The following is a 19,906-nucleotide window of genomic DNA, read 5'->3' on the forward strand; positions in this document are numbered from 1 at the left end:
TTGTATAAATGCATGATTTTTAATGGCATATAAGATTCTAGCAGTGGTCTCCAACATGTGCCCGTGGGCAGCTGGTTGCCCACCCGGAGTCTGTGATTTGCATGCCAAAGCACATTTTATTAATAGCCTCAATTTTAATATTTATTTATTACATCTTTTTTATATTAGTTAATTTATTATTAACATTATGAACAATGATAAAACTTTTCAATAAGTAAAATAAAATCAAATCAAGGAAAACTAAAAAGTTTTGAGTAGACTACATCAAAAAAGTAGCCCTCCAGATTGTTTTATCCATTGTGGTGGCTCTTGCTCACAAAAAGGTTGGAGACCCCTGCTCTATAGATTACAACATCACAGTTTAATAACAACAAGTCTCATTCAGTCAGAACATACTCCAACTTACATGGAAATTTTTGCTTCGGGCATAAATCAAATAAGAATTGCAATAGCAGTTAATGGTTTTCTAACAGAATGTTTCCAACCATGGCCATTTAAAAATTAATAGTCTAACAGCAGGTATCTCAGCTAATGATAGTAACCTTTAGCAAGTCACTTCATTCAAACGGAATTCGATAATAGTTACCCAACATGCAGTGAACAAGCTCTATAGTTTAGCACACTGTAGGTTTGATTTAAAGAGATCATATTATGAGACTTATTTAAGATGTAAAATAAGCCTTTGGTGTCCCCAGAGTGCATAAGTGAAATAGTGTAAAATACCCCAAAGATCATTTATTATATAGCATGTTAAAATTGCGGGCAAAAAATGTGATTAAGGAGCTACCACCCCTTAATCTGTACTATCCAACCACACCACTGCCATTTAGTGCAGAGAAAAAGAGAGACAGAGAAAATAATTCACAGCACAATTGAGTTTGAAGTTCAACAAACCAACACCATTGTGATCAGTGTTTGCACTTCATCCTCTCATTTGGATTTTAAAGGACACACCCAAAACGGCACATTTTTGCACACACCTACAAAGTGGCATGCTATAACAAATTATCTATATGGTATTTTGAACTAAAACTTCACATATGTGCTCTGGAGACACCAAAGATTTATTTGACATCTTAAAAAAGTTTTGTGACATGCCCACTTTAATATAATTAGACTGGCTACCTATGTCACAAAACAGGCGAACTCTAAATGACTAATTTTTCACAAGCTTACAGAGAATAGTTTACCAAAATAAATGGGTTATTCTTTTTCATGTTTTCTAGGTTGACAGAAGCACTGGGGATGAAATTATAGCACTAAAACATGGAAAAGGCAGATTTTCACGCTATGACCCCTTTAACCGTGTTCTTTACAGACAATATAAAGCAGAGTTATTGGGGTGGTTTCCAGACAGGGATTATCTTAAGCCAGGACTAGGCCTCAGTTTAATTAGGAAATATAACTAGTTTTAACATACATGCCTTACTTAAAACATACCCGTGTGCATTTTGAGGTAAAACAAAGGGCACTGATGTATTTTAAGATATGTCAGTGCAAATTGTTTTCAATTTGGACAGCTCTTACATTTATTCTAGTCTATGACTAGTTTAATCCCTGTGCAGGAAACCGCTCCTTAATATATGATTATGATCATAACAGAGACCCAAGGCAACTTCAACACTGATAATTGCATAATGTGTGGCAGTTATTGGCCTCCCACTGTCCTCGGTTCTGTATGAACGGCTTTAATGCTTGTGCACTTCCTGTCAATTGCGATTTGTCATTAGTTGTAAGTACCGGAAGCCATATAGAGTGCAAGCGAGAGCGATTTGGGAAGGAACTCATCTGTGACCTTTCAGTGTCAAACAAAAACAGCATATTTGAAATACCATCTACTTCATTAGAGACGTTATTGACACGGTTGCCAGTATTCCACACATCAGCTACCTAAACGTCACCATGGTTACTGCTGTTGCCATGCACCCATTGAACCAGTTAGAAACACAAGCACGTGCCATCATACTAGAAATAACAATCACTCTCTCCATCTATTGCATCATATCATTTCCTGTTCTGTGTCTGCTTAAAGACGCCCTCAACCTTTACTTTGTATTTGGCATTTAACACCAGACGCCCCAAAATAGATAGTATAATGAGCATCACCTGGATTCAGGGTGATTTATTGCGTATATGGTCACCTTTCACAATTTCCCAAAGCTATAGCATTTAAAAAAACGAAACCGACAATTGACACAAAAAAATGACTGAATCTCTCTCACTGGGCATAAATTTGTATAGTTTTGACTGATCACATCTCTTTTTATCGAATGATTAATTAAAAACTAAAAGCAAAAAGGAGTGGAATATTAAGCAGGATGTTTAAGGGTTAATAAATGTATAGATATAAAGTGTCCCTCCATAGCTAAAAAATGCCATTCAGTGTGCAGCTCACCATTAAGATTTTATTTTAGCCAGAAACTAGCATCTAAGTGAAAGGTTATCTAAGGTGTTTTGGATGTCTGTGTAGAAATCTCTCTTGTCAGTTACCGACCTAATTTCTCTTCTTCACCACCTCTTTATGTTTGTTAGGTTATTTTTGGGATTTGATTTAAAACCTCTTCCAAACTGTTGTGCTCATCAGTCTCATCTGTGTTGTCATAGAAACACTCAGACATCTATTAACCCTTTCAACTCTACTGCTTGTGGAAGAAAAGATGAGGACAATCAATAGTCTCTTTTTAAAAAAACTTCTGTAATGAGTGATCAGGTAAGCAACTAAACATCTTGTCCTGAAAATAAGCTTGCACCTATCTGTGCAAAACACATGGCTTGTTAGCTGGATGGGGTACACTGAAATAAATGATTTATTCAATTTACTCAATTTTTTTAAGGTAAGTGGTTGCAATTAATTTATTTAAGCTACATTTAAACAAAGAAAAAAATTAGAAAAGTAAAACAAAACAAAAAACTTTTGTTTAAATGCAGTTTAAATAAATTTATTGCAACCACTTACCTAAAAAAATGAGTAAATTGAATGAATCATTTTTTTTCAGTGTATAGCCGCCGTTCCACTGCACACGACAAGCGACGCCGTTAAACCGAAAGTCATTCATTTCCTATGGAGAGTCGCAAAGGGGCTGCGTAAAGTGCCGACCATCTGCGGATGCGCAAATATCGGATCCGTTTTGAGTGTTGGATCCGTTAAAATTTTTTAACTTGTGCGACTAAACCGCATGCGACCGGAAGTGATGCATTTCATTGTATTCCAATCATAAACTGTGTGTGAGGTCAAAATTATGAATCCTTTTTGTTTAACTTTATTAGTAACACTTGAATCCTTTAAGTTTGTATGAAACTTTTGATTACTGATAATAAATACTCTTTTAATTTAATTTGTGCACGTTATTATTTTAATCTTCATATGTTCTCTTCAAAAAATATTGGCAATATTTGTCATATGTGCATAGCTGTTTATTGTTTCATTTATTTGCATTCATTTATTTATTCCAACATGGTAAACATATTAGAATGAAGCCTCTTGCGCTGGAATGAGCTTCTCTCCAATATACGATTAAACTGAAACTTCTTTACGACTGCCACTAGGGGGAGAACTCCGACTGTCGTTTCGTATGTCGTGTGCAGTGGAAAGGCGGCTTATGCCTCCTAACACAGTGGTTCTCAAACTTTTTCAGCGTGCGGCCCCCTTTGTGTATGGTGCAATTCTTTGCGGCCCCCCCAAAGAAATTTTATGACAAAAACAGTTCTAAAACTTCACATTTTAATTAAACAAAACATTAAATTATACAGAGTAGTGCTGCCTTATTTTTTTAGGTTTAATTTCACAGAATTCATGATAAATGTATTTTATAAAATGTCATAAAACTGGGGCCCCCCTGGCACCATCTCGCTGCCCCCCTGGGGGCCCCGGATCCCTGTTTGAGAACCACTGTCCTAACCATATCAGTCTCTGTCATTGGGATCAGTTGCTTGGATTCTTTGGGGACCAAAAAACTTCTGGTATCATCACCAGCAGAACTGTCCGTTTCGGAGATGCGTACTTTCTGCAGCCAGAAAGCTTTTCTTCAGACAAAACATCTGATCTGACATGTCATAAACATCATGACACCTAGAAAAATATTTTTCTCTCCAGCTGATCTACTCTTAGGACCGAAAGTCTCTGTGATTCATCGCTTGCAAAAAAAACAGACATGACTCATGTCAAAAATTACTCCAGTCAAAGTAAAGGTATAAACAAAAGGTGCTCTAGATACCTACAACCACCCGATGGGCAGAATATCAAATACAGTTTTCACACTCCCTCTCTTTTCCTTCCTCTTCAGACATGGAGTCATGATGGGAGCACAGAGACGAGTTTCCAAGGCAACCGACATCCCACACTCCAATAAACGCAAGTGCTGGACACACAAAGTAGGATGTTAGAGCGAGCGAGCGGGGTCACCTTTACCGGTGCGGTCATTCTATTTACATTCATGCAGAAGCTTCTATCCTAAATGACATTACGCTAGACGTTTTTATCAGCATGTCCTCAAACCCTTGACCTTGCGTTGCTACCACACTGAACAGGAAGACCTATTCTACTCTCGGTAAAAGACCATTTATCCTCTCTCACAAAAAGTGAGAGAAATAATGTATTAAAAACTATTTATAGTTATCACTAGGGGTTAGATATAGACATCACTTGATGACAAAAATGAAACAACACATTTTCTGCTGTGAATACATGCAATACGCAACCCCTGCGAAAACATCTATGCGCAAGCTCCACCAATTAATATTTCATAACTGCACAGACTGAAATGAATGCGTAAAAGCCAGAGATGCCATACATTTTTCCACACACCCAAAAAGAGAGAATATGAATGTATTGTAAATTGTAAACAATGTAACAATCTTATGTCAGAGACAGACCTCCTTAAAACAGTAGCTTTGACAAGGCTTGTGATATTGCCGTTACAGTGGTCAGCACATAAAACTCAAATGATTTGTCAGTATGATTCAGATGCAGGACACAATATGTAATGTTTTAGAAATAAGATATTTGTATGAAAAATTGATGGTTAGATGATCTTGGTCTAACCAAACACACACACTCATTGCTTTGATTATTTAAGACATATGAGTGTATGCTAATGATGAGAGAGACACATCTGTGAAAAAGAGAGATGTTGTGTGTCAGACAGCTGCTTCATTTTCCAGCTGAAAAAATTCAACAACCCAGGAGTAAAGCACAGAACAAGAGTCCAACTGATCGGTAGAGATGTAAATAAAATATGACTAACTGTAAATTTTTAAATGCTTCATGCTGAATTTTCACACCGGGAGGTAAATTAGGAGAATTACAGTCAGTGATTTTCAGTGAGCGGAGACTCAGCGTGATCATTACAGATGAACTAATGCTCACTTCTATTCAACCAACCGTAATGAAAACCAGAGATTATTAAAGCGTTAAATCAAATGGTTCAAAAACAAACACAAATCTAAAGACTTAATCTAATTCTTATACAGCATTGTGCTTGAGATGACATGGAAAATAGATCATTCGTAAGTCCCATATGGGTTAACTTTATTGTTTTTTGTTCAATAGGTTTCAGAGACAGCCACTATAAACTTATGCAACACAATCTGGCAATTCGTAACTTTTATGAGGTGGTTAAATCATTTGTATGTTTTATGATGATCTGCTTTTGCACCTGTGATATTAAGTATACGACCGGGGTTTCATTATTGCTTTTTCTAATCTGTTTTTCTTATGAATTAGCCACTTTGTAAGATACAAATTCCTTTAAGACGGGTATATGAAATGACATGGGGTTAAACAAATTAAAAAATGTTCAGCATTCAGCTTTCACATTCAACCAGATGACTGCTTTGAAGGCTTAAAAAAAATCCTCTCCAATAACAGATTTGTTCTCTGAGAGGTGAAAATGTCACATTTTGTCAGCTATTCCCAACACATTTAGGTGTTGTTCTCCTCGCCTGTGATGAAAAGGTGGACTGATTTCTTGGAGTGCAGCATCTGAGCGGCTCGATCGGCTCCGGTGATGGCAGCCAGCCGATGTGTGTCATATCGGGAGTACAGGGCTGTGCAGGTGAAACTGGCAGAACTGCCCTCTCTAACGCCAGCCTGAAGCATATTACACACTTCACTGTAGAAATGAGGGTAGGTAGGTAACCCATAGAAGATCAGGTTATGGATTCCCTTAATAGTGTATCTGAAAAAGAGGTTGAAGGAAATAAGTATGACATTTAATAATGCGCACATAAACAACAGTTTTTATTAAACCATACCTCTTGTAGAAGTGAAATCTTTCTGAGAAGAGCAGAAACTGTCTGTCTCCTTTCTGGAAGTAATGTCGTGCTCGAGAAACCTCTGATCTCTGCGAGTACTCGCTGACACTTGCGAAATTGACGTCCTCTTTCTTTAGATAGTTTCGAAGACGAACAAAATCGAAGTATGAGGGCACATAGATGAGAGTGTGGGACATGACAGAGTCTCTGTACTGAGGCAGGATGTTATCCACAAAGAACCGGAACCTAGGATTATGGGTAAATTTGTTTAAATGCTTGCATATAGTACTCTTTCGTTCAAAACATCACATATGTTGTAGTTACAGGATTTAACTTGCATTGCATACTGTTGTAATAGTTCAAGCAGACTCTTACAATTTGATTGTGTAATAACCAAAAGGAATGTACGATCAGGAACATTCTCCTCAGGTACTCATTCCTGTTAAATGCTCCTATATCAATGCTCATATATGTGACACTGGACCACAAAACAAGTCATAAGGGTCAATTTTTTAAATTGATATATGGGTCATTGACGTGACGTTAATTATTTTGTGTCTGTATGGTTCAATGTAAAAGGGTTAACATTTCAAAATAAAATTGCAGATTACTTGCATACATTCTCTTTTTTGAGGACCAAGTCTAAAATTTCTGGTTTTATTCCATTTTGAAAAAATAATTGCAAAAATGCCAATTTGGTGTAACTAGTATTTTTTAAATTGAAAATATAAATACATTAATAAAATAATATTATAAAATTATTATTTTTTTTGATGATGATTATGCTTACATGCCATCAAGGTGGATCAAATATTTAATATTTCTCATTCTTTGGGGCAATTGGCGGTTACACAATTGGACATTTTCAGGTCTATTCAGTCTTAACTTTCATAAAAATGGTGCAAATGTAATTTTTTATTGCAAAAAAAAAAAAATCAACAAATACACTATGTGCATTGAAATAAACCTGATGCACGCTTTTAAAACAAGTTTTTTTTTTTTAAAGATTTTTGAATTTCTCATCTTGCCAAACCGTTTTTGTCAATGACCCATACATCATCTAAATGTTGAATAAATTACCTTTCCATTGATGTAGGATATGACTGGTTTTGTGGTCCAGGGTGACATATTAGCGATCCGAGTCAGGTGGTTTACACTTTTTCTGTGTACCCCATTTTCACTCTAACAATTATTATTACACGGCTCTCTGGAATGCTTGATTCTGATTGGTCAGTTGAGACATTTGCAGGTTCGTTCTTTTCAAATAATAACCGCTCCAAAGTAATAACGCATAGCCGGCGCTACTTGTATGTTTTAAATCCCTCCGCGCCAACAAAGATTACTGTTTGGCGCCATCTTGTGACAAACCGACAAACACTGGACAAGCACAATTAAGAATGGGACATTTTGACATTCATTTTAACATGTACGGAAAAAACAAAACATTTAAACAGTAGATAGAAGAACGAACAACGACAAGACACAGAGAGCTTACTGAGACTGAACTTGACAAAATAGACCATGACAGCTACGAAGCCAACACACAAAAAATACAGAATGGGCATTAAAACTTCTCAAAGTGGCTAAAAGAGAAAAAATGGAGACAGACAAGTATGAAGCAGAGGATCTTAAAAAGGTATTACGATAATTTTATGCATCTGTGCAAAGTTTCGCGGAAGGATACAAATTTTAATTTAAAACAAATATGCCAATAAAATGTTTCAAATTCATATTTATGTCCAGTTTTTTTCTTATGTGGCAAGAAGGCGTGTAATAAGCGGGATAATGTGGAGGCGGCCGGTAGTTGTCGGGTAAATGAGCCCCTTCATCCGCTTCGCGTCGGGTCCTGATCACACTGTCGGGGCTTATTTCCCGATAACTACCAGCTACCTCTACATTATCCCTTACTTATTATTTCCTTGCCTTCTCTTCAATTGTGGCAGAAACAAAGCTTTTTTTTAGACTTTTTTTATATGATAAGTTAAGCATGTTATTCATGGTAATAAGATAGCACTACAGGAAACCTAAATTAAAAAAAAAAAAAAAAAAAAAAAAAAAAAATTATATATATATATATATATATATATATATATATATATATATATATATATATATATATATATATATATATATATATATATATATTAGGGCTGTCAATAGATTAAAAAAATTAATCTAGATTAATCGCATGATTTCATGAGTTAACTGCGATTAATCGCAAATTAATCGCACATTTTTATCCATTCTAAATTTACCCTAATTTAACACTTTTCAGGTTTTTAATATTCTAATCATATATACATATATAGATGCTTTATGCAAATGTATGTTAACAACAGCCTGTTTACATTTTAACAGAATCACCAGCCATTGTTTTGTATATGAATTTTCCTTTCAGAAAATTTTCTTTCTCCATTTTTGTTTGCTGCTGCATCATTTGTGACCTGTGCCGGCAAGTTGAGTCGGAATTAGCAAATTTAAAAAAAATAGTTGTTCATATTTTGACATTCTCTATTAAAACATAGAACAATGCATGATTTGTTGAAATATAACAAAATATGACAGAACTACACGTGTTTGCAGTTGAAAGAGTCAAATTACCACAAACATTTCCACATCCATACATTATATTACCACATCAATACCTTCAAATCACTGGTAAAACTTATAGATTTAGCACACACAAAGCAAAAACATCATCAATGTATGTTCAACTTTTTTTCCTTTTGTTTGATTGACATTGAGACAGACTGCTTAAAATCTAAGTGATCTAATATAATGTTACACATCAGATAGTTTTACCCAACAGTTAACCAAACATTTACTTAAAACATAACAGATTATAGAGCCTACCTGCGTGAATTCTTATCAAAACAGATATTTGTAAAACTGTAATTTTGTGTAGATGTCTCTATATCCGGGTCGCGCACTCGCGCGTCTGTGTGCACGCGCTTCAGATATCAGTCAGTCAGCGTGAGGGGATCGCTTTTGAGTCTTGTCGCTCTTAATAACTCTTTAACATTAATCAGGTACCGAACTTTATTTCTCTTAATGACTCTTTTAACATCAAGCAAGTCCTGCAGTCTATTTTCTAAGTCATGCATAAAAGCGAAACCAAAATGAATTGAGACGCATTTTTGTATTAGATTAAGCATTAGGAGGACGGTAACGTTACACCTCTCAGACGTATAAATAAAGATCATATCAGATGTCCAACGAGCATTTAGAGCATTGGATTTGGTAGACGATTTGCTTAATGTTCTTATTTCTATGAAAACCTTTTACTTATTTAGAGAGAGTCACATTTGTCTGCGTCTCTGTTCATTCAACTATGGGCTGGACCAAGGGTCAAACAGAAATTGCGCGTTGCGTTAATCTCCGTTAATAAAATTAGTGGCGTTAAAATGAATTTGCGTTAACGCGTTATTAACGCGTTAATTTTGACAGCCCTAATATATATATATATATATATATATTTAAATACAGACTTTTATTCTTATTGTATATAATTTTATTGCATACTACTGTGGGAGGACTATTTAACAAAACCTGAAATATCATACGGTGTTTGGTTTTGTATGCGACAAACTACTAAAATAACATGCTGTATATATACATATCATAATACTGTGAATGCAAATTAAACACAGATGAAACACCATATCAATTAAGTCGCAAACATAAACTGATTACTAGTTAAATAGTTTTACTACAGATTGTGCTTTAGCTACAAAACATGTTATTATTATTATGATGCTGTCGCCCTCTAGTGTTTAGAATATAAAACAGCAGCTGTCTGACCTGGCATCCTGATCCATGAAACTGTCAGAGTGAAACATCTGGAACACATGTGGTAACTGCACAAGTACCTGACAGATTGAGCCCACCTTTGGAATGATTTTACTGCACACCTGAGAAAACATCACAAACCATCTACTTAAATATGCAGTCAATCTGTTTATATAGGATACTGCAATTTATTTCCCCACAATTCTTTTATTGTCACACTAAACAATTTATATGAAAAGAATGCCTGACAGAAATAAACCGAAAACCCATCACTGCTGTGTACCTGGCCCCTGTAGTTGTAGCAGTATTTGGTAAGTATGTTGTTGATCTGGGGTTCTTGTATTGCACTGAACACCAGTGTTTGTCTGTAATGCGCTGCCCAGTTGTTTAGGTTCCACATGCGCACGCGGGAGAAATCGACTCCATGCGAGTCTATCGGTTGCAGATTCACATGCTTCATCACATGCAGCAACACAAGCAAAGGTAAAGAATCAATGGATGTTAAGCAGATGATAATCTAAAGCTGGGCGTACACGGTGCGAATTCTGACGGTCGGAACGTCGTGAGCTCTCGCACACGACACGAGTGAGTTTATGCGAAAATAATTCGTACGCAGTCACACACGACAAGATTTTACTGTAGGACTTGAGGAATTCTGACGTAAGCAATTTCGCACCTGTGAGTGGCAGAATGTACAAAAAATAAAACAAGAAGAATACGGCAAAGATATTGGCTTTTGTGCAGAAAACTGTTTCTGTTTTTTTGTATTTCTGTTTATGCATTCCGAAATTGCAATATAGGTCTAGTGCTGTGGCGGTGAAGGAATTTCTCTGGCAGTGTTTTTTCTTGCTAGCGCATATGCGGTTTTATCTTCTATCACGATTGTAGTGCCAAGTAAATATCTATACTGGTATTATTAATGTTACATATATTGTTGCTTTTTTATAAATATGACGTTTAAAAACAAATTCAGTGGGCATATTTATTTATTTGTAAATGCAGAATGAGGAGCAATTGAGGTAAAACGCAAGGTAAGATAACGTAACACGTCTTTCCCTTTATGATTAAATTATTTAGACAATACATCTACAGCCAAATATTAATTTGTAAAACGAAAATCATTTAATGTAATATTAAGCACATTGTCTAGGCTTGTTTGCATTGTCTATTGCAAATGTACGCGGACCCTCGGTCAATGCGGGGTCTTGAAGTAAAAGTGAGCACGCAGCATTTGTGCTCATGTAAATGTACAAAATAAATGCCATACAGAAGGCATTGCATATTAATATATGGCATTTTCTCAGTAGGTAAATTAATACATAGCAATACCAATATAGTATGAAAACAAATTAATCATTATTTAAATAAAGTTTTAGAGATAGCCTACATTTTTAGTCATTTAAATATTCTCATCATTTCAGAACAAGCTTAGGCTACCATAACAACGTACATTGGGCTATATCATGTGTTCCTTTGGTCGAAAATATGTAAAAAAAAAAATATATATGGGTAAAAACACCGAACAAAAACGTTTAAGCTCTTGTTAAAGCAGAAGCTCCATAATAATCTGGAAAACGTCGTCTCCGCGTATGATCATCATGTTTAATATAGTCTCTTGTTCATTGACAATTTATTTTGCATTTATTATATGAGTAAAAAGTGTAAAACAATAAATGCATATCTTATAGCCTATTAAACATGGACATTCCGTTGCTTTTTATTCTCTGTCACGCCAGCCCTTTTAATATCCATTCATTAGGCTACTACAGCGACTTTGGCACAGCTTGGATTACACAAAATTGCGACATTCTTTGTCCATCCTATACTGTTTAAACCAGTGGTCTCTGCACGGAGTCTAATAATTTTTATATTTATTTATTACATATTTTAGTTGGCTTATTTTATGTTTAGATTGTAAATAATGATAAACATATTAACAAGTAAAGAAAAATCAACATTACAAAGTAAAACAAAAAAGTTTTAATATCAAAAAGTAGCCCTCGTTTTATAGCTTAATCCACACTCTCTTCTGTTTCCGCACACATCCAAAGCTGTGACCGGACATCACAAAAACACGTATGACAGGTTTTTCAGGCAAAGAAGCTGATCAAGAGGTCGTCACTGAAAGGACCTGTCATATTTGTCATGATGTTCGGTCACCGGAGTGTGTGTGTGCGCGAAACATATAGCCAGCTATAGAGTTGTCGTCCAGATTTGAGGTAGCAGTGCCACATTTGTCTTTCTTCTTCTGTGTTTTGTACATTCTGATTGGTCAACTTCAAGTGCTTTGCCAGATCGTCTCGTTCACCCGCACCAACACTACGAATTTATACCGACAGCTCCCGAACTTTTTTGACATGTTTAAAAATTATCGGGAGGTCGTAAGGTGCTCGTAACCTGCTCGGCTCGGCTCGTAATTCCTCTCACACGGTGCGAGCCGCGACCATACGAGCATGAACGATTTGGTCCTGAGAAAAAAAAATCGCATGCGAGCTCCTACGACAGCAAAAATCGCACCGTGTACGCCTGCCTTAAGAGTACTAATCAATTTAAAGGTGCAGTGTGTAATTTTTAGAAAGATCTCTTGACAGAAATGCAAAATAAGATATACATCAGGTGTGTATAAAGACCTTTTATAATGAACCCTTATGTTTCTATTACCTTAGAACGAGACCTTTTTATCTACATACACCGAGGGTCCCCTTACATGGAAGTCGCCATTTTGTGCTGCCATTTTTCTACAGAAGCCCTTAACGGACATTTTTGTCTCCAACGATGACATGTTTGTCCGGTGGCAACTACCGTAGCTTCTCTATGCGTTTCAAAAGCAAGGGGTGAGCAGTGGACTACACCGTTGGTTGCAATTCGCAACCTCACCAATAGATGCCGCTACAATTTACACACTGCACCTTTAATCATCTCTATGGCAAAGTTACATTCAGAGTTTACAAGAGACTCACCAGCACATGTTCCCAGTTCTGCATGAGGAACACATCTGCCTGATCCACAATCAGCAGCTCAATGGAAGATAAGAAGTCAAAGTCTCTCTTTTTCTCACCATCAGCACCCAGAACAGTTCGAAGACCCAGTGGAGACGCAATGATGATGTCAGATGAGTAAAATGGAGAATATAAACGCATGCTGCGCTTCATAACTGACACACCTGATCACAGAAAGTGAGAGAAAATATCCAATATTATAGGCGGTTCAACAGTAATGCTTTTTTTCAAAAGTAACATTTAGGATTTGTAAAGGAAAGGAATAGGTGTGATTTCATCCAACCTATTCTAAAGTGGTCGTCCACATTTCCAGAGAAGACAGCATGATAGTCGTCAGGTCTCTGCAGGTTGGGCGGCACGTTGCCTGGCTCCTCTCCAAACTCTTCTTTGAATCTCTTCTTGTTGCTGACGTCCATTTTCTTCCCTTTAGGCTCCATTAGACTTATAAATGTCTGGACCACGCGCAGTGCTCCATCTCTAAATGGCACTAGAATCAACACCTTGAAGAGGAAGGGTAAATTATAAAAAGGAACCAATCGCAGGACTATTGCCTGTATCCAAAATATACATAGTAATGGTCTTTAATTTTCACATATTAGTCATATCAGGTTAAAGAGGAAGCAGGTATTCAACGCTTTCAAGATTAAAGTTTATAAAATGCAACACTGTAGTGTTCGGACACGTCTATGTGAACTATCCTTCATTTATGGATACTCTATGGATAAATATCCAAATTGAGGCCAGTTGTACCTTTGGTCTGGTAATGCCCTGATCACGACAATCTTCCTCTGCATCTTTAGTTTCCTTCAACTTGGCGTTATTACTAAGCACACGAGTGTTGGCCTTTAACACATGGTTCAGGGCATGAAGACAGTAGGCACTCCGCACTTCCTTAGCCTCTCTCAAGGGCGAGCTGTTTGCAAAATACACATCTCTATATGTACCTGCAAAAACAAAATATGGAAGAGGATAAATGTAACAATCACAGACAAAACATATCATGAGACTTACATGTCCCTTAAAAAAAAAAAATAGATGACACCTGGTGTAGTAAACACATTAGATTTTAATTTTACTGACATACCCATGAGACCAAGCAATTCCTTTTGCAGCTCTGTGATCTCCGGCACAGTGCCACTTCCAGGTTGGGAGGACTGGTTAAGCAAGCATGATTTAGCCTTGATGGTTTTGTGAAAGGTTGGGATAGGAGCAGAGGAGGGCTGTCCCACAGGTGGAAAACGTTCCAGAGGACAAACACACTGCAGGGTGCCCAGCTTCGGCCACTGGAGAAGTCAACGTGCACATGAATCATTCCTTCTTATTTGTAACGATTTTAAATCTGACTACAGAAATATGGCCTGACTGCTATAATCAGACTAAAAAGTAGCAATATACCTTAACCTGAGTCTTGACCTTTGACCCCTCTGAGATTCGACGCACATCCTCTTCACTGAGTTCTACCTCTTGATGCTCTACAAACATGTCTGCAAGGAACATTGGGACAAAAGTCATTACACTTTAGTTGTAGTCTATAAACTCAGCACTAAATGTCAAACTAAATTCTGACTTTCTGTAATGCTGCTATTGCTTGAACATGTCCATGTGGACCACGAGACCATAGTGACCATTAGACATTTTTTGTTTGTTTAATTTTTGTTCAGAGAAAGACTACAAGGGTTACTGCTCCCATTTGGGAAAGTGGCAGTATATCATTCTTGGGTATATAAATAATGAGTGGTAGCTTGTGCACTTTAACCTCACCAAATTTGAGCTTTAATGGAAAACACCATAGTTTTTTACCATGTTCTTACCTCAACTTAGACAAATTAATACATACTTATTAGGGGTGGCACGGTTCACAAAACCCTCGGTTCGGTTCGTATCACGGTTCTATGGTCACGGTTCTCAGTTCAGTACGGTTCTTGTTGTTATTTTTTCTTTTAATTTTTCACACTACAGAAATGTATTATCTTATTAATGTATCAATTATCCATAATTTAGGATACAGAATTAAAAAAGTTATATCATGTAATCATGCACAAACTGAATTTGACTTTAAGCACATTATTGGGACCATCCCTGAGGAAAGCCAGGTGAGATTTTGATACAGCAAGAGGGAAGACATTGATGATTTCAACATGCTTTTCATTTATTTGGCAAAAAAGAGAATGTGTATTGCCATCTACATGAACTTTGTGTGCATTTTTAGCACACAAAGAAAACTTGCATTTATCAAAATGCCAACTTCAGTGTAGCTCTAAGATTTATCACTGAGAGGCTGCTTAAATACTGCAGAGAGTATATGTGAACGAGAGAGAAACATAATGTTTACACCTGTAATATTTAAATCCGTCTCTTTTGTTTACTTTTGACTACTTCTCTCCTGATTACTTTGAGGGGCAATTTATTAAATAAGATCGTGCAACTTTCACACGCTAGTAAAATGAAACTACGCGGAAATCAGTCGCTTTCGTTTTATCAATGAAAGGCTAAAAATTGCGCTGAATACGAAAAGACGTAAAACATTGTGTTCAGTACCTCAGATTAGATAAATGGTCTGGTCGGAGAGACGGCGGTCTCCTCTGGCTGTTCGAACACATTCAACCCATAGACTGCAGTTCTATCTATTGTTTAATTTCCGCTGTCATCATAGTTAACACGAAATAAAAATGTTTCCACACACCAAACTTATACGACGCTGGCGCATCCTCCAACTCCGGGCAGACTTCCTTTTCTCTCCCACTTGCCATTTTTACACGTAACATCTCCTGCAGTACTTATTCTCCAAACCAGTCACCTCTTCTTTCGCGCGAAAGGGAAACACGCTATCTGAGGTCACATACAGGGCATGAGGCTACATTGCGCATGCCATGAACCGTTGAACCATGCGACACACGCGCGCTCTGAACCGAGACAAGCGAACCGAACGGTTCGATTTTTTTTATGAATCGTGCCACCCCTAATACTTATCTTGTTTCAATGCGTACACTTAATCTTTGACTAGCGCGTTGTGAATGTGTTTAGCCAAACCCCAATCATTCCTTACCGAGGTCGAAGTGCTGCAAACTAACTGCTCTTCTGCCATACAATATAGTTATAATTTTTTATCTGCTTAAAAATTCCCCATGACCCCCCATGAACTACTCATGTAACAGTCTTTAAATAGGGAAAACATGGAAGTGTTTGGTGGCTTCTATATTCATCCCTGTTTGGATCCTAAAGAATGAATGGGGCTAGGCTAAATGCTAACACATTCATGACGCGCTGTACAAAGATTAAGTGCATGCATTTAAAAAAGATAGGTATGCTTTATTCATCTAAGTTGAGGTAAAAACATAGTAAAACATTAAAAAATTGTATTTTTCTTTAAATGCTGATGCCTGTCAGAAACAAATGGCGCTTTTCCATTGCATAGTTTACATACCATTGCATAGATTATAGGCGTGTTATTATATTATATAAAAAGTAGCGAGTACTACGTACTGCACCCAGTGGAAAAGCCCCCAAAAATAAGCTGACCCAAACCAAACCGTGGGGTATGCACTGGAAAAGCGACAAAAGAAGGGCACCTTTCGTATATCAGTGGAGGGTTTGCAATAAGTTAGATAAACTCCATGTCAATAGAGGATCAATAATCATTTCAGGTTAGATTTCAGACTGACTAAAAAGTTATGAGAATTGCTCACCCTCTTTCAAATCTTCTGAGTTTTCATCTCCCTCTGCAGGCAGGTTGCTCTCCAAACAGAACGCAGCTTCATTCTTCTTATCTGTAAACTCTTCCTTTACGGTCTCCTCTGTATCTTCATTTACCTTTTCAGGGTTTTCTTTATTTTCTGGATCATCTGTCGGTTCTTCATCCTCTTGCTCTAAATCTTCTTCGGCATCCCCGTCATCATCATCATCAACTTCCTTTTCATCTTCTTCACCCTCTCCTTCCACTAAATTTAATGAAAAAGCTATTAACAGCAGAAGCACCGCATCTCTTCATGTAATTACCCATTGACAACATTTTTGCAATGTCACCTTTAAATTTGTACCAGACATATAGTTTTGTACAATATATAAATTATACCCATGTATGTAAAGCTTTTTAAACTAAAATTATATTTTTTTAAATATATGACTTGAACTGGATTGTCAAAAAACAGGAAGTTCCCAGCTTTCATGGAAATTTTCATTTTCTTCATTAGCTCACCCAAAGGAAATTCCAAACCAGTATGACTTTCATCTGTGAGAGTACCTTTAAAATATCTTTTTTGGTCCTCCACAGAAAAAAAGTCAAACTGGTTAAGAATGACACAAGGGCGGACAAAGCTGACATTTTGGGATGAATTACTTAAATTTATTGCAGTAGTCTTACTTTCAACTTCTTCAACAACTTCCTCCTCTTCCTCATCGTCTTCACTTTCTTCCTCGTCACTGCCATCATTAGCACCTTGGATTATCGTAGAAAGCAGTTTCTGATAAGCAGACTGCTGCTCTTCATCACTTTCCTCCTCACTCTCAGGCTCCCGGTGCTTTGGACTGCCAGGCTGTTTAAGACACAGAAACGTATTAAACATGTGACTGAACAACAAACTAGGAAAACTAATGCAAACCAGCTGTACTTGAGGCTTCACTTATACTATCAGATGTAAACATTTTTCCCCATGTCAGACGTTTTAGCACGCAAGCGACGACTCAATGCCGTGCATTGCACTAAACCGGTTTAAGTACAGAAACAACCAAGGATTTATATCCAAGTGCCAAAATTAACACATATACAACATACAACTAAAACTTCAAAACGTTACTTTAGGTGCACACATAACTTACGTCAGCTGTCAAATCATGCGACTACAGGAGGCTGATGGATGGACACGGTAACGCTACGTGATTTGCATCTGATCATTTCTAGATCACGACTTAAGAAGGAAACTTGATCTATAGGTGGTTACTACTTACCAATCGCAAAATCTGAGTTTTTTCTGGCCTCTCGACAACACTATAAAACAAACGAATGATGAAAATTAGTCGTTGTGCTCAGAAGGCTAACTTCTGCTGTTTCAAACAAATGACCGCAACACTTACTTATCATGAAAAGGATGCTGTTCTCCAAATTCCTTTAGATGTTTCTTCTGTTTCTTTGTTAATTTGCTAATATCTTGGTTTCCTCGCTTTCTTCTGCCCATGTTTGTACACACGTGTGTACCCCGCACTTGCTTTTTCTTCTCTGATAATACTGCCGGCAAACACTCTAGCGCCACCCGTCGGCCTGGAGTAGACGCACAAAGAACGAGGCCACTGATTTTCTCTCTATTCTTAGTTTAAAAATGAATGAAAATAAAACAAACCATTTAATAACAGGTTTTCTCCTTCCTGAAGTTTAATTGCTTAAAAAAACCAAAAGCAAAGATTTAAACACACATTAAGCACCTGCCAAAGCAAAAGGAATCATGTCATCAGTTTATCTTTCAATAGGCCTCATTTAAAGGTGTTTCATTAGTAGATAGCCACAGTATGATTATTGCCTTTGACATGCCCTATCATTCCCCTGCGAGTCAGACTTTTACTTCCCACCGGCTGTGCGTCACACAGCTTTAAGTAATTACAAACACCGCAGGCGTGGAGGAATGGGTCTCCATTCCTTCAGGTGCAGCAAATGTATCGAGTGTTCATCAGCACCATAGAAGAACTGGTGTTTGATGTGCGCTACCTTGACTGTACTTGAAAAATTCTTGGCTGGAGGGGCGTGTAAGAATGTATGTAATTGATTTGATCATTGAAAATGGTTCCATAACGTTCAACAAAACCAGATGTGTGGTTACCAAATACGGAGACATTTTTAAAGGTTATTTATATATTTATTTATTTAATTCTCCCCCCACCACCCCAGCCTCTGAGAACATGTGGTCTGTGATTATAAAGCATATTCCCCACTGGTGATTAGGGTGCCTATGAATAACAGCAGGGCTGGAGGCCAGAGAAAACAGGGGGAGCTGAAACAAATGAACCACACACATCTCTGCTCAGGGGTGAGTCATAAACACACCAAAGGTTAGAAAAACACGGTTGGGTGCCAGCGTGAAGACAAGGTAAGTGTCCCCGAACGCCACTGAAACGCCATCCCAAAGAGGCGAAGCGGAGCTGATAGATTGGACGCCGCCTGTGGTCTTCTGCCCACTTATTGTGATAAAGCTTTTTCTGTGTGTGTAAATACGAGGCAAAATCATCCACTTGACAGTGCTTATGTGCTTTCTTATTTCTCTCTGTTGTTTTGCATTGGCATTGTATCCATGGCTCAGCTGCAAGGTTTTGATCTTCTTAGCTTCACTTGATAGCATTTAACATTTTGAAGTATCATTTGTTGCATGCATTTGCCAGATGCTTTTATAGTACATTCAAGCCATACGTTTTATCAGTATGTGTGGGATCAAATGTATGACCTTTGTTCTGTTAATATGATGCTTTACCAATTATGCATCAGGGAAATAAAATATAATATTGTCATTTATTGTTACTGTAAATGAATCTCATGTAATGTGTTTTAGAATGGGTCATACAACTACAGGAACTATTACAGATGAGCTCAGAAGTTTACATACCCCTCGCAAAATATTAAAGGAATAATACAACATTGACTAGACTAGAAGATGTATTTATGAAGCAGACTGATCTCACGGAAAGTCGTGTTATAGTCACGGAAAATTTGATAAAAAAAAAATGTTGTGCCTTGAGCACGAATGTCTTTTTCGTGTAACTTGCACATATTTTTATGGGCCTAAATAGTTTTTCATGTCCGTGGCACAACTTTCTTTTTCATGTCATTTTATGTTTTGTTTTCTCATAGTTTTTTCCTATTTTCTTACCATTGTTGCTTGGGTTGG

At 37.1% G+C, this 19,906-nt stretch overlaps 2 protein-coding genes across 2 annotated transcripts in view; both read right to left on the bottom strand.

Moving 5' to 3' along the window:
- The window catches only part of syt14a (synaptotagmin XIVa), a 166,994-nt gene that overhangs the window by 47,687 nt on the left and 99,401 nt on the right, over positions 1-19,906 (bottom strand). The gene's annotated exons all lie outside the window — the stretch shown is intronic.
- Positions 5,443-18,304, bottom strand: utp25 (UTP25 small subunit processor component). The gene is made up of 13 exons (XM_073873385.1): positions 18,111-18,304; positions 17,985-18,024; positions 17,401-17,572; positions 16,727-16,978; positions 14,436-14,524; positions 14,125-14,323; positions 13,791-13,984; positions 13,324-13,540; positions 13,002-13,204; positions 10,325-10,507; positions 10,054-10,163; positions 6,253-6,498; positions 5,443-6,176 (listed from the first exon to the last, which is right to left on the bottom strand). The coding sequence occupies exons 1-13, from the start codon at positions 18,209-18,211 to the stop codon at positions 5,921-5,923; spliced, it is 2,262 nt and encodes a 753-aa protein (XP_073729486.1). The 5' UTR covers positions 18,212-18,304; the 3' UTR covers positions 5,443-5,920.

The sequence above is a fragment of the Misgurnus anguillicaudatus genome, chromosome 11, assembly GCF_027580225.2.
Source record: "Misgurnus anguillicaudatus chromosome 11, ASM2758022v2, whole genome shotgun sequence".
NCBI lineage: Eukaryota > Metazoa > Chordata > Actinopteri > Cypriniformes > Cobitidae > Misgurnus > Misgurnus anguillicaudatus.

Coding starts and splice junctions, on each gene's coding strand:
- utp25 (XM_073873385.1), bottom strand. CDS start 18,211: ATGGGCAGAAGAAAGCGAGGAAACCAAGATATTAGCAAATTAACAAAG. Junction 13,205..13,323: donor GGACGACCACTTTAGAATAG/GTTGGATGAAAT, acceptor TTCTGTGATCAG/GTGTGTCAGTTATGAAGCGC. Junction 10,508..13,001: donor AGAACTGGGAACATGTGCTG/GTGAGTCTCTTG, acceptor CTTGTGTTGCTG/CATGTGATGAAGCATGTGAA.